The sequence below is a fragment of the Aedes aegypti genome, chromosome 3 (genome assembly GCF_002204515.2).
Source record: "Aedes aegypti strain LVP_AGWG chromosome 3, AaegL5.0 Primary Assembly, whole genome shotgun sequence".
Taxonomy (NCBI): Eukaryota; Metazoa; Arthropoda; class Insecta; order Diptera; family Culicidae; genus Aedes; species Aedes aegypti.
The window spans coordinates 232,582,515-232,597,947 of NC_035109.1; the positions used below are offsets into that span (position 1 = coordinate 232,582,515).

At 37.1% G+C, this 15,433-nt stretch overlaps 1 protein-coding gene across 1 annotated transcript; it reads right to left on the reverse strand.

Annotated features, from left to right (window-relative positions):
• Positions 1 to 4,454: 4,454 nt before the first annotated feature.
• Positions 4,455 to 13,916, reverse strand: LOC110679417. Its single transcript, XM_021853944.1, has 5 exons — positions 11,048 to 13,916; positions 10,138 to 10,336; positions 10,071 to 10,078; positions 4,703 to 4,895; positions 4,455 to 4,640 (listed from the first exon to the last, which is right to left on the reverse strand). Exons 1-5 carry the CDS (start codon positions 11,152 to 11,154, stop codon positions 4,506 to 4,508), a joined length of 642 nt encoding a protein of 213 aa, XP_021709636.1. The 5' UTR covers positions 11,155 to 13,916; the 3' UTR covers positions 4,455 to 4,505.
• Between the last annotated feature and the right edge of the window lie 1,517 nt (positions 13,917 to 15,433).

The window sequence follows — 15,433 nt, forward strand, 5'->3', positions numbered from 1 at the left end:
AAATTGAGGAACTGAATTCAGTCAACTCTGTAAACCTTGTATGGGTACCTGGCCATTCTTCCATCGCTGGAAATAAATTGGCTGATGAGCTAGCTCGCAATGGAACATCGCAATACTTCATTGGCTCTGAGCCTGCTATTCCAATTTATAAGTTTCAGATACATTCTTGGGCGGCAACTCAGCACAAGCAATATTGGAATAGTTTGGAGTTGTGTCGTCAAACAAAATTGTACATTACCGAGCCATCTCCAAGGGTGGCGAAGTATTAAACAAATCTGTCAAAGCAGAACTGCAGTCTCTTGGTCAGAGCCTTGACTAGGTACTGCCGACTCAACTATCACATGGCAAATATTCAGTGTGCTGATTCATTTGTGCATGATAAATATAATTCCTATTATGGAACTTCGTTTACGTGACCATGGCAACTAGTGAATTTGGCACCGCTCAAACGTCAGATTAGTGAACTCGTGCATCGGTCCATAGAGAAATGGATATTGTTAGGTGTATAAAACACGGCATCCTGCGTTGGGCTGGGTATGTAGCTCGCATATCGGAGAAACGTCAAGCTTAACTAATATTCGGTAGAGAACCAGGAACAGGCCGTCGACTCCGTGGCAGACGTGAAAAGAGAACGAAGGGTAGCTACAATTATAACGCATAATAAGTGCGATTAAAAGTGTGAGATTCCGAATAAAAGTGCTGGACTACGTCAGATCGATCTGATATCCTTACCGCACCTATTCAGTATGAGATGATGAATAAAATCGGCGAAGACACCTAACCGCCCCAACGTAATTCCGCACTTTTATGCACGATTCCGCACTAATTAGAAGTTCAATTTCCTATGCAATGCGTAATACTTTTAATAAAAACCGTTGTAAGTCTATCTAACTGTCTGTCACTCTATCTGGAATGCTTGGTAAGCAAGGTCAAATAAAAAAAAATAAATAGGGTGATGTGCTAGTATCCATCGTATTAAGCATTGATCAGTAAGAACTGCAATTTTCCCAGTATTGCAGTGAATGATGCTGGCCCAGATAGCCGTAGCGGTAAACGCGCAGCTATTCAGCAAGACCAAGCTGAAGGTCGTGGGTTCGAATCCCACCGGTCGAGGATCTTTTCGGGTTGGAAATTATCTCGACTTCCCAGGGCATAGAGTATCTTCGTACCTGCCACACGATATACGCATGCAAAAATGATCATTGGTATAGTAAGCTCTCAGCTAATAACTGTGGAAGTGCTCATAAGAACACTAAGCTGAGAAGCAGGCTCTGTCCCAGTGGGGACGTAACGCCAGAAAGAAGAAGAAGAAGATGCTGACACAAACCGATGCCAAACAATTCTTTCTCAAAACGGCTTTAGCATTGTACAATAACATTTTGATAAATCTTGATCCCTTTTTGGAAATAATGCAAAGAAAATGCATCTTACCGTATTCTCAGTACGTCGTATCGTTTTCAACTCCGTCGCAATCAGATTCCAGATTCGTCTCACAACTTACGGCTCACTGTGTGCATTGAATGGTTAAAACACAACGTATCAACGCTATGATAAAATGTTTTACTAGAATATATAGATCTACTGGCATCTCCCTCCATTCCTTCAGCATGATGGAATATACTAATTTCCTTTTAAAATTCATTGTTCGTTATCAAAATTCAGCCCAAACATATGAATACAATTCCTTTAGACCGTACAATAATGGCATTTGCTCACAGTACAGCACAGTACAGTACAGTACAGTTGTTTTCAACACAATCAAAGAAACCGTATTTTTACATCGAGCTTCGCGCACACATTGATGCGCACAAGCTTTTTTTTTTCTCTGTACGACGAATTAAACTTTGTTTACATTCTCAATTATACGCGGCGGTTGAGGAAATTTCGTAAAGTTTTGTGATTTATTGAAGTTTTACGGCGTGTGATTGGAATGAAATCCTTCAGTAAAGAAGTACGAAGGTTTTCCATAGTGAAAATAAGTGCCCGGCGAAGTAAGTCACCCACGGGGGCGGGAAGAAACTTGCGTTGGAAAGTGGTGTGGCTCAGTCGATCGCTAAGCATTTCTCTCAAATCGTGTTCGTCCATGCGATTTCGGTGAAAAAGTGCAAAGTGGATAATTTAACTGAAGTTATTTACCGAAATACAGTAGTTTTATTGCATTTTTGGTGTACAAGTGTACAAACCATAACAGCTTTCACAAAATTACACTTGGATAATGAATCTATGTTTCAGGTAAGTTTGAATATCCGCCGTAGTGGAACATTTAAAGTTTGATACGACGAATAGTAGCGCTTACGACGAAGAAGAACAAAACCCTATACGTTACAAAAATGTTGTTCTTGGCGTTTGCATACCAACTAGTATTGTATAATCATTAGAGTGGTTCAAAAAATCGTTTTTGCTCCACACCGCTCATTCGATTCTAGATCAAATTCTGAGTGTCCTCTCAAAGTTTGAGTTCATTTGGATGAAAACTGAGACTGCACAAGCCCTTCAAAGTTTATATGGGAATTACTATGAGAAAAGCAACCAATTCATTCAATCGGTCATAGTGTTTGCCCATGTGCTCTTGGAGATTAGAGCTACAGATTAGAAACACTATGACCGATTGAATGTATTGGTTGCGTTTCCCATAGTAATTCCCATATAAACTTTAAAGAGCTCGTGCAGTCTCAGTTTTCACCCAAATGAGCTCAAACTTTGAGAGGACACTCAGAATTTGATCTAGAATCGAATGAGCGGTGTGGAGCAAAAACGATTTTTTGAACCACTCTAATAATCATATACAAACCAATTTCAAGCATGTCGTCTCAAATACTACAAATCGCTTCTGATAGTAATCGGACATAAAAATGATTATGTACAGTATTATCCAGTGATAAGCTTTTGTTAACATGTTAATTACCCACCGTCAACCTATTCGTGACCTAACATGATTAAGCATGTAATTGAACCACAAGTCCTACACAAATTGGAGCGCTCGCCGCCTCTAGCTCGAACAGAACATAACCTCATCTTGTATCACAACATGGCACCAGGGATATTCGCCTTCAATGTTTATAGAGTAGATGTACCGGTATTCGCCATAAAAAAAACGAAAACGAACAAAAATTCTGCAGAAGCTTCTAGCTATCGTCCAATCAGCTTGCTTTCATACATCAGTAAACCTCTTGCAAAAGTCAATTTAAACAGAATGATGGTTCACATCAACAAAAACTCAATATTCGACCACTCATCAACTTTAACGTGCAACAAATTCGATTCGTTTCAACAAATATGAAGCCTATTCTACTGGTAATGCTCTTCTAGACATAGAAAAGGCATTCCTCAGTGTTTGGCATGAAAGCTTGATTGTTAAACTTTAATTTTTCATCACTCATTGTAAGAATAATCCAAAGTTGTCTGTCAAATCGTACATTTCCGGTTAATTATCAGAACTCCAGGTCTAAAAGACTTCCTGTAAGAGCTGGTGTTCCTCAATGCAGCATTTTGGGACCAATATATTATGTTCACATCTGACTTACCTGAGTTACCTCAGGGATGTCAAAAATCTTTGTTTGCGGATGACTCTGCGCCAGCGAAGCCTGCGTGTCATCTGTAGGAGATTGCAAAAGAGTTTGGATATTTTCCATTCATACTTGCGAAAATGGAAAATTTCTCCTAATGCTTCCAAAACTCAACTAATAATATTCCCACAAGCTCTTTATTTGAATCCTTCAAGTAGATATGTTGTCACTGTTGTCGAAAATTCTGAACTGCTACCGTTAATTGCATGTAATATGTTGTAAATAAAATGTTAATAAATGCTTTATAGAATTTTACCAAATTAGGATGATAGTGTTTCCTAACACAGAACACCTAGATATATGAAATGAATATAATGTTTGAAATGATACAAATAAAGAAATCAAAAACAAATACCAGCTGTGATATTTTTTTCGACTAACATGAATTGAAAGCTTCCGTTTAACGTAGTGACAGTATTAACATATATTTTGTTTGATTTCAGAAACAATAGTTTCTTAAAGTGACGAATGCTGTTACACCTACCCTACCCACGACAGCCAGAGAACCAACGTCAAATTTACGATGCCGATTTTATCGATCAGCATCATTGGTAGCCGTCAATGTGGCAGCATCCGTCCGCTTAACTCGATAGTGAAACGCAAGGCTTGGAATTATGATCGGAACAATACAGTACTGGACACTGGACAGTGGCTGTACAGGAGAGACTGTCTAGCGAAGGAGCAGCAATTCCGTCTGACCACGAGTTGCATCATATACCTACCCTACCACGGTTATCCGGCTAGCTGCTGCCATTCATTGAGGTTGCGAGAGGACACATACGCGCCATCCAAAAGGGTATCGAAAATTTTCACAGGGATGTAATAAGGATGAGAAATCACTAGACAAGAAATGGACACAGTTTGAATTTCAATTTAATTTAATTTAATTACATGTTAAGACCTATTAGTTCTAATTATTGTTTAGATGAGCTGCTTAATTCAAATCAAGCTTAACGAACTTCCACGAGATAGACTCGGTATTCCGTTCTCTAACGAAAAGCCATTGCTATGAGCAATGTTTATCCGACGGTTTCCTAAAGATAGGCTCTGACTTCCAGATTGTGCGGCTACGCCCTGTAAATATAGAATTGTGAGAATTTTATTTGCTCAACAATCAAAACTCGCCAGACACTTACCGATAATCCTCCCGGTCCCAACTGGAATCCCTGGGCCGCCGAGTTGGCTGCAGATACTCCAAGTCTACCGCCTGGCAACCTGCCCAAAAGAGACTGGACGCCGGAATTGGCTACCCTCGATCCTAATCCTAACCCAAGTAAACCTGGTCGGTGATTCACGGCATTTGCTTGAGCGCTAGACGAAACGAGTCCGCTGTAAACAATTGAGGAAGTTGATATTATGGTTAAGGTGTTGAGCGAACTTCCTATCAAATGGACTGTTTTCATTAACGTAATACTTTATATTGTCTTTTTCATCTCCCAAAGTACCTATATAAATGGTAACGGATTCCCAACATTGGCTTACAGGGTGTCCGCAAATTATCCGAACAGCAAAATATTGGAAAGATGATCTCACATTGAAAACAATGAAAAATCAATGTCTATGTACCTTTTATAATACATCTATATGTTAACACAAAATACAACTTTAAAAAATTTCGAAATGATTGCTTGTTACTGAGATAGGCAAATTTTAATTTTTCGGAGACGTTTTTCCTGAGGGCCGCTAGTCATACTGGGGATGTGTTATCCCTAAAACCTAAAAGAGATGAATCCAAATGTCCTATTATTATTTGAAGTAATCTACTGGTTAGTGGCTTCAAGTTAGACTGAAAATAGAAAATTGTACGGATCAAATCCAGTGAGTTCTATGGACATTTCTCTTCCGTCATAAAGCTCGGAAAACAGCTCCCTTTAAGACACCTCAATACATTTGGGTTGGTTTTGCAATTATTTGAAATCGGAAATGTGTCAAACTTATTTCTTAACAATATAATAAGCTAATGTTTAAAACCATGCAAGAATATTGAATTTATTATGCTTGATTGTATAGTAGACTGGCCCTTAAACAAAAAAGTTGTAAAACTCGACGGGGCACCCCCTAGATATGTGCCTTAGGGTAAGAAAAATGCTCTCTCAAAATTTCAACTCATTTGGTTGCTCCCCCAGCTGGCGCATTCAATTCGAAGTTTGTATGGAATATACGTTTCAAATATATTGAAAATTGATCCTATGTCACTGTTTCGTTCCGTATACAAGTTGTTCGCGTTCAATTGAGCCCAGAATGACAAATTCACTAGTTGAAACCCTAATGAACATAGTTGCAGATGGTTGTATCTGGATTTAAGCTCATTTTCATTAACCTATCAGTTGTTGAAAGTGAGGCTAAGATTAGCACTCCCGTACAATCACTTATATGCATGCACCTTGTACCGTAGCTCGTCCAACGTCATAGGTGGCTATGATGCGCTTAGTTGCTACCTGAGAGAGACTCGCGAAGAGGAAAAATATCAACGTCATATGCAGCCCAGATTCCCCTCTCACGAAACGTCAAATGCAGCCCACCGTTTTTATGGCTGAAAAAGTGAAAAGTATTGTGTTCAAAGTAAACTGTTATTAAAAACCTCAGTCGGCGGAGCAGTTTTTTCCAAAGTTGCTGATAAATCTAAGCAGAAGATTAATTATTTCTAATGTCTGCTACGTTTGCTGGCATGGAATTTCACTCAAATAGCTATTTATGATTCGAAGTGATGCAAACTTAATCATTTTTTTGCTGAGAGGTTCATGTGAGGATTTTAACAGCATGTGTATAATTGGTATGCGCATGCGCATAATTGGTGGAATAAGAAAAAAAGTCAGCAATCACAGAAAAAGAAGACCGTCTTCGCGAGTCTCGTCTCAGGTTGCTACCACCCAGCTATGTTGCAGAAATACTAAGCAGAATCGCAAATCTACTTAATATGGCTAAAACACCAACTTTCTCAATGTTAATCAACATACAACCTTCTACAATATTGTTCACTATGGTATCAAGTAGTGTTTTTGACATTCTGAGTTCAATTGAACGCGATCAACAATTTTCCTGACCCGAACAGGAGATGATGTTCTATTTCCCATGTGTTTGAGCTGAAATTCCCATATTAACTTCAATTCAATTGCGCCAGCTCATGGAACGACCAAATGAGCTGAAATTTTCAGGAGGTCTTCCTCTAACCCTAAGGAATAATCCTGGGGGGTGCCCCGTGGAATTATACAACTTTATTTTTCTCCCATACTGAGCTGGGCCAGTCTATTGTATAGAGCCAGGTCTTCAAAGTTTGTACGGATAATTTGCGGATACCCTGTAGCAACACATCCGTGTAAGTCATTGCATCATTTCATAGTCCGAATTTTCAGAAAAAAATATATATTAATGTGGGAGACTCAAAACCTAAGCAATAAAGATCGCCCAACCTTCATGGTGTCTGCTAGAGAAGAAGTGTTGAACATAACGCTTTGCTCGAACAGAATTAATCAAGCAGAATCGATGCATATATATAGGTACTTGCAAATCCATGTGATCAAGATAAATTTTGAAGAACTGCCAATAGATATTGCTGAAGGAAGTCAACAATGCTGGTCAAGTTTAAATAGGTTCTAAAAATATATATCCTGGAAAAGTCCCTGGGGAAAATTGATTCTTGGAGGAATCACTTTTTAAATGACTAGGAGATTAATGGAAAAATCAGGAGGAAAAAAATAATTGGAGTAATCCATGTGGAAATTACTGAAGGTATTTCCGGTAGTTTTCTTGAGCAAATAATGGAAAAAGATGGTATTCAAAACTCTGAGAAAGAATTTCTGGACGATTCCCGTGAGAATTCAATTTTTGGGGAGTTTTGAGATTATTTCATTTTTAGAATCTTGGTTTAAAAATGACAACAAAAACAAATTATGCATCAATAAATTTTGAGGCTTGAAAGTATTTTAAAAAATATTTGAAAATTATGCAAAAAGTTCTGAACTTGGACAACAAAGCATTGTGGAACTGCAAAATAGATTAAAAAGTTCATCCATGTTTGATCAGACAATCCGCTTTTCAATAAGCGAAATTTTATGTTTGCCTTATTAATTGATTTTCTGCGGTTCAAATGTGCAAAAAATCGGAAAAAATACTGTTGTGCTTTTCCATTTCGGAATTCCTTAGGTACCCCAATCAATTTGAACCTTAATTCGTAACCATCATCAAATACAAAATAATGAATGCATGAATCAAAAATGTATTTCATTTGTGATTTTTCCTACAAAAAATCATTAAAATCGATCGAAACTTTAAATTAGGGACCGTGCAGAATTTATGCCACGCTATAAAGGGGTGAAGGAGTCGTGAATAAATCTAGCTTGATTTTTTTATATAAAATAATGTACGCATCTTCCTCGTTTAAAGTAAAATTGAATCGCAGGCATATCTCAAAATTTGAAGAGCCTTTCCATGACAACTGTACAAGCTGTGAACTAGACTATCGAAATGCATACATTTTGCCTTTTGAAAGGTGGAACGGTTATTGCAATACGAACGCTTTATGTATCGTTTTAGCATCAGCTCACAGCAAGGCGTCGATAGGCGCGTACTGTGAGCGCGGGCCTAACGATCGCTAGGTCCTTGGTTCGATTCCAGGTTGCCACGAAAATATGTTTTGTTTTCAAAGTTTGGTTTCATAAGGCAAAGCTATGAATTTTACCCGATTTATTGTAGCTAATTGCCATAAGTGGTTCCTATGTATTTCAATAGTCCATTTGACTGAGTGTAGAAATGCAGAAGATTCTTCGGTTGTCCAACCAAAACTCATTCCTTTCCTTGATGGCCGTAAGGACGAGACCGGTGCCGTTATCGACTTCTAAAATTTGAGCTCTCTTGTGCACAATGAGAATGGTAAGCTAATCCCAAGCCCCATTCATTAAATCTCTGTGCAACTTCGATTCTTCTGGTCAATCACGGAGTAGCAACTACGCATTGTACGGTCATCTGTGCTAATGCTCAACATTGAGGACTCTTGCCACGCGATTATTGGGAAAAAGCTTTTTTTACATGTGTGTGCGCGATATACTACATAGGAGTAGAAGCGTGTTCTATTTATGCCGTTTTGTTCGAAATTAAACTCGAAATTTCGAGAAATTCCGTTTTATTCCGTTTGTTTTCAATTTTCCGCGAAGATATTTATACAATTTGGCGAAACGAAACGAAATCGTAAAATAATAATTCCGCTTGTATGAATTTCGTGGAATTCCGCGGAATTTCGTTTCGAAGCGTGTTTGACGGAATTATTCGGTATTTCACATACCCTTACAAAATGTTCAGTACAATATAACTAATTTTTGATCTGATTTGGAGATTTAATTGTAATACGAAACTGGTTACATTCCCACTACGAAATTGTTCGTTGCAGAAAACAATGAATGATTTCGTAGTTCAAAGGTACGATTTAGTTGTATAAGTCAAAATATATCTACACTGTAGATTCTACATTTTGATGAGTTGGTGGGGAATCGACTGTATGGTTGTAATCAATTATGTTTTTCGGCTACGCAGTCTTAATTTTTACAACGGCTTATTTATTTGCCCGACGTTTCGACACCGGGATTGTGTCTTCCTCAGGGGGTAAATATTGTTGTCGTTTGTAGTCTTATGTTTTGTTTAACTTTAACTGTCAGGTCGGGATATTTTGGGTACATGACTTAGCAAAAATAGCTGTGTTAATAAGATAACTATTTTTGCTAAGTCATGTACCCAAAATATCCCGACCTGACAGTTAAAGTTAAACAAAACATAAGACTACAAACGACAACAATATTTACCCCCTGAGGAAGACACAATCCCCGTGTCGAAACGTCGGGCAAATAAATAAGCCGTTGTAAAAATTAAGACTGCGTAGCCGAAAAACATAATTGATTGTAGATTCTACAGTGTACTGATATTTTTTTCTATTTCTTACGATATTGAAGGAGAAAAAAAATTGTCAGTTAACTGCACATATATTTTGGTTTTGGCAGGTAGAAATATACTCCATGTACTGGAAATTGAAGAGATTTAAATAACTAAACTACCTAACCAGTGAGATTTGAACCCACGAGCTTCAGCTTGGTCTTGCTGAATAGCTGCGTGTTAATCGCTACGGCTATTTGGGTCCACAACGCTTTCGTATTTCTTTTTCAATCCTTTAAGATAATATGATAATATTGGCTCAAAGTACTGAGTTCACAAATGGTGGTTAACGTGTCTCTGAAATCGACCATCTTAACCCAATACCTGATAGGGTTAACATTCTTCAATGCTCATGCGAATGACAATGCAAGTTTCAAGGCACTTTTCAGAATTCTTTAGCTATGGAACCACATAATCTCTTATCAATATGTTCACCTTGTTTGAAGCACACTTTTCATTGCTTTAACCTTATCCATATTCCTTCTCATTTCTTTTAAATGATATGATTGAACACATTGTACAAAACCTATGGCACTCATCCTTCAAGTAGAAAGATAAGTGTCTTTGGAGTCTGCCGTCTTGTACCTGATACCCTGTAAAGAAAGGTCAGTTAAATTTTTCGAATAAATATTTATATCACTCCTGGTGCTACCGTAATTCCTGCATCTCCCACCTGAGCTGCATGGGCCGCAGAGTTGACTGCAGATACTCCGAGTCGACCACCAGCAAGCCTGCCCAAAACTGTATCCACACCGGAATTGGCCACCCTAGATCCTAATCCTAATCCGAGTATACCGGGTCGATGATTTACGACGCTTGTCTGTGCTTGTGCGCTAGACGAGACGAGTCCACTGTGAACAATCGAAAAAGTTTTTATGGACTTGAGCATATGCTATATAACATGGCATTTTGAGTATCGAGTGTTCGAATACCGCCGGTCGAGGATCATTTCGGGTTAGACTTTCCTGGGCAAAATATATCGCAGTGCTTGCCACATGATATACGAATGCAAAAATAGTCAATTGACAAAGAAAGATCTCAGCCAATAACTGTAGAATTGTTCATAGGAACAATAAGCTGATAAGCATACTCTACCTCATTTGCGATGTAACACCATATATAAGATACACACTTCCAAAAAATCATGTGATTTACGTCTTTTGTGATGCACATAAGAGAAGCAAGTCAAATGACGTAGATTTGTGTCGAATTTTTAATACGTTATTGTCTGATTAAAGAAATGACGATCACAGTTGCATCGTTTTCGTGTCCTTTTACGTGTAAAATTACATCTTCAAGGACACGTTTTTGTGTCGTTCCATCACTTACATCATATGTCATTCAGTCATAACGATGTTACGAATGTTACAACTCTGGATACATTTCCCAGTACCTACCTAGGTACTAAAATTTTACCAAAAATATTTTAATTGTATCACCAACTAAGTATCATGGATGCTTCGTTTTTTTTTTTAAATTTGATAATCGGATACAAATTGAACTGTTATTATGAATGTGAACAAGATTTCAATGTAAATCTACAGTATTGTACATGCACTTACCCCAGTTGCCTTTTCTGTATCGTATGCTTCTCCGTTGCTGTACCGATTCCATGCATCGCAAGAAATGACTCAACATCAGCCGTCAATCTTATCGCATTATCTACCATAGATACATCTGTAACGATACAAGAACATAATTTAAAGAAACCTGCAATACAACGTGAAAGCTCCAGAATACGTGACGCCGGTAACCTAGTTGCACTAGTCAACTATCAAAATCTGCGACTCTCGTCAAGAGCCGGTTTGACCGAATGACTAATACCTTTTTGTATATGGAAAACGCAGATAAATTTCGTGCCGGCCCTAAGAAGAACCTGTTTCATCGATTCTTCTTTGCGCCACGCTGTTGCAATGACAATCGTTAAATAAATGCGGAAGTACAATGAAACACTTCTTTCTTCATGATAGTTCCGGATTCATGGGACAATCGTCAATAAGATAGAATAGAATCGATATCAATTAGAATCATAAGTACCGTTGAATGAGGTATCTTTGATAATGTGGGTAACTGGGGGGATAGTGGGGGACACATAAAATACTATACACAATGACATGATTTCTGTTAATCAGTTGAGCAAAACGAACGCAAAAGTGAAGAGTAAATATTAGTATTTAATTTCATGTCAGAACTATTTTTGTTGGAATCGAGAACATTTGAAGCTTTATATTCAAATATTAAGAATCAAGGAGATTTTATCATTACGATACGATCATTATTTGCATACCTATTGCGATTGCGGAAGGTACATGAAGACATCGGCCCTTTCAGCAGTAAAAAAAGCCAAGTGCTTTTGTCTATGGTCAGCTACAAAGCTATAAAAATATGTTTACAAGAATACCTAAAACTACCTACAAATTCGATGGATTAATCTAGGGAAACAATTGATTCCTAATTATTCGCACCTCCATCTTAGCAACGCGGATTCACATCTAGTCATTATACATATTGTACAGTTTCCTCAAAATTCTAGCTGTTGAATTGAGTATTGCAATGATTGTTTAAATTTGATATGCGCTACTGTGCGCAACAATATCACCCTAAAACCTTAAAACCATTATCACCTTAAAGAATTTCAATTATATGAAAAAATATCGGTCCATTCAAAGAGAATCGATATGCAATCCTTCAATTCCAATTAATAACTTATGTAAAAATATAAAAAAAATAAATCAAAATGGATGCAAATATTTTCAGATTTTCTTCCTAAAAACTATCAAAGTTACCCCGTTTTACGGTACCATTCATACTAAAAATCAGTTACGTAAACAGGAATAAATCATTGAAGGAATTTGTAGAAACGAGTTTGGCAATATTTCAACTCCTAAGGATAATATACCGTATTGATACGAATTGCCTGTACGCTTCAAAACCTGCACTCAATATATCCAAAAAATATTGGTTCGTCATTTTTTATTTATGGAAAATATAGAAGACGTCATAGTTATGGATCCCAAGCGAGAAAAAACGGATTTAGTTCGTTTTGCTGACAAGGAAAAGGGAGACAACTGACACACAGACATGCATCCACTAAGTATTTTTTTTACATTAAATCTTATCCTACGATTGAATTAAAAAAAATCTAAATTACTTACCTTTCAAGTTGTTTGACTTACTCTGTTCCTCACACTGTATACTACCGATCGCCACGAAAACTACCAGCACTGTTGCGTACACAAATCTCGTCATTTTCGAAACTAAACTGTAATTAAATATCTCTATTCTTGCACTAGCTCGGAAAGTGTTCCGAGTGTGTTTTTTGTCTCTATTTGATACTGTCTAATCACTGGAGCATCCAAAACTCAACTGAAAGTTATTTCTTCCGAAGAAGATGAACCAAAAGTGGATCCAGATTTTAATCGCAGCATCGCATTGCGTTACCTATGAGCACCAGGAGTGTCTGTCTGGTTCATAATTCATAGTTCACCAAAAACTTCCAAACTGGTTTATATGCACAACGAATGCTACTGTCGTGATTGTACAGTGTATGCTATCATTAAATCAATGTTTCTCTTGTTTTGAGCAAAATACCGAAAACAAAATTCACTATTTGATTATAACGGTTGATCATCGATCACGGATCGTAGTTTAGTTACAGGGAAAAAAGTGTTTTATGCATTCTATTGTGTAAATAAAAAATATAAATTAAGATCATAGAACTTCTGAAAATGTAGTAAAAAATCTAACTTGATAGTTTTTGTGATAATGCTGTGCACAACCCTGTGCAAATTTTAAGATCTCCAACGGAACAAATCCGGTTAATCCTGCCCTGTGCTGTATAGCCTCCTTTCTGGATTAAAGGACAATCGCTACCCTGCCAAAACTGCAACAGCTTTCAGTACAAATACTTGAATAACCTACGTATGCTATTAGCTGAAACCACTACAATCATTATACCGACACCAAAACGGGCGATTCTCCAAGCTGTCCTATTGGCAGCCAACGAACTCCAATCTCTGGACCATGTTGCTAACGTTCCGTTTTGCCGATGGCCACAATGCCCGGTAACGTTTGGTATTAATTGCCAAAACAATATTTTACCAAATGTACACTGTTGGGAATAAGCGAACGAACAGAGTCAGCCAGTCTTCGAGAATCATCCAGTGCGTGGCGCTGCATACAATACGGCTAAATATGTTCGTAAAAGTTTCCCTACTTGCTTTTCGTTGCTCTGATGTTTCGGGTTCAGAGTTTCCTTGGCGAAGAAAATGCAGCCAACCAACCGGTTTGCAGAGGTCAGCTAAAATATCAAGAACATAAATACTCAGTGTTGTAAAAATATACAAGTGTAAAAAAGTAATTAGGCATAAGATGTAGATTTAATAGTTTCAACAATAAAAGAATTCAAATGAGCTCTAGAAAATATTTCTTTTTAATATAATAAACTAAAAAACAATTAAAAAAACTAAAAAATGGGAAATTTAGCACCATTTTTTTAATATCCCAAGAAAAAACAATAATTAAAAGGAAAAGGCAAGAAACTGAAACTAAGCACTAAAAAATTTGAAAAACGCCAATTGTAAAAATAAAATTTAACACTTATACATGAAAGAATTGCCAATAAAGATGGTAATAACTGATTGCTATTTTAATGAGTTTAATTGATATTTTTTCTATTTTTCTTTGGATAATTTCTTATATCGATGTTTGCTTTTGACGTGCAAATGCAATCTAACTGGGCTTCAAATGCGGTAACACAAAGTACTAAGCAAGCATGATCCATATCACCGCCAACCTAGCATAGAAAACCAATCTTTGACTTCGCCGTCCTTGTTAAAAATCTGACCGCATTTGGTGTTCCCGCATTAGAAATTTGCATTTAAACGCACACAGCAATATTGTGGTACTTATGTTTAGTTTATCTTGGATAATATTTACTTCTTAAATGCTGATTATCGATTTTCATTGCTTTTTCAAGCGATTGATTTCTCGAAAGCTGTAGTGGAATTTTTAACTGCTGATTTATGGCCAATTATTTCAAATTATTTAGTGATCTGTATTATTTTCCTAGGGCATAATAATATTTTTTCCGTTTGCAAAGTACGTTTAAACACTATGCTGTTGCAAAGGTTTTGTGCTTTGTGGAGTACCGAAGTACCCATTTCTGCATCAAATAAACCACTCTCGATACGCGACATGTGTGCCTAATGATTGTTTTCCAAACATTTCTCTCCCGACAGGACCACCACCAGTGTGTTCCGGCTTGTGCGAGAAGTAGACCATGGTCAAACGGAAGGAGCTCTACTTTTTGAAATTCATATAACGATCTAAAATCACTGTTAAAACATTGCAATACTGAAATCAACGAAGGGAACTGTATATAATCACTGATTGGATGCGGAATAATGTGATTATATTTGTTCTAGATGTTGTAGATTTGCTATACTACAAATGTGAGGATACATACGGGTTTTTCTATGCGAGGTGTAATTGATTATCACGGATTTTGACTACATTTGGATCGAATATTCATTTACTGCATATACACAAAATGCATATTTTTATATTAATCGAATCTGTATATATTACACAAGTGAAAAATCCATCAATTTTGTCAATATCATATTAAAATATTAATAAAATCTACATTTTCAAGCTATATTTTGTATATTTATCCACACTGTTTGTTCCCGAATGTCAGAACAAACACCGTTCTTCTAGTTGCAGACTTAGCAGCTACAAAGCTGTAATTTATTAAATTTCATATTAGTAGGCAAAACAGTAGTGGTACTTAAACAGTTCTTACATTTTCAGTATTTTTCTGTCTCCTACTGTATCAGTTGTGTCGGTAATCGGGAAGAAAGTGGGTTGTACAGTCTACAGAAAATTACAGTTATAATTCATTAGATTTCAGGTTATGGTGTTTCACACACGCGGTAATTCTTGAT

Bases quoted from the DNA above. Each gene is read 5' to 3' on its own strand.
- LOC110679417 (XM_021853944.1), bottom strand. From the start codon at position 11,154: ATGGTAGATAATGCGATAAGATTGACGGCTGATGTTGAGTCATTTCTT. The intron at 10,337-11,047 runs GTAAGTGCATGT...GATTGTTCACAG, and splicing joins ATACAGAAAAGGCAACTGGG to TGGACTCGTCTCGTCTAGCG. The intron at 4,641-4,702 runs GTAAGTGTCTGG...CTATATTTACAG, and splicing joins TGGGACCGGGAGGATTATCG to GGCGTAGCCGCACAATCTGG.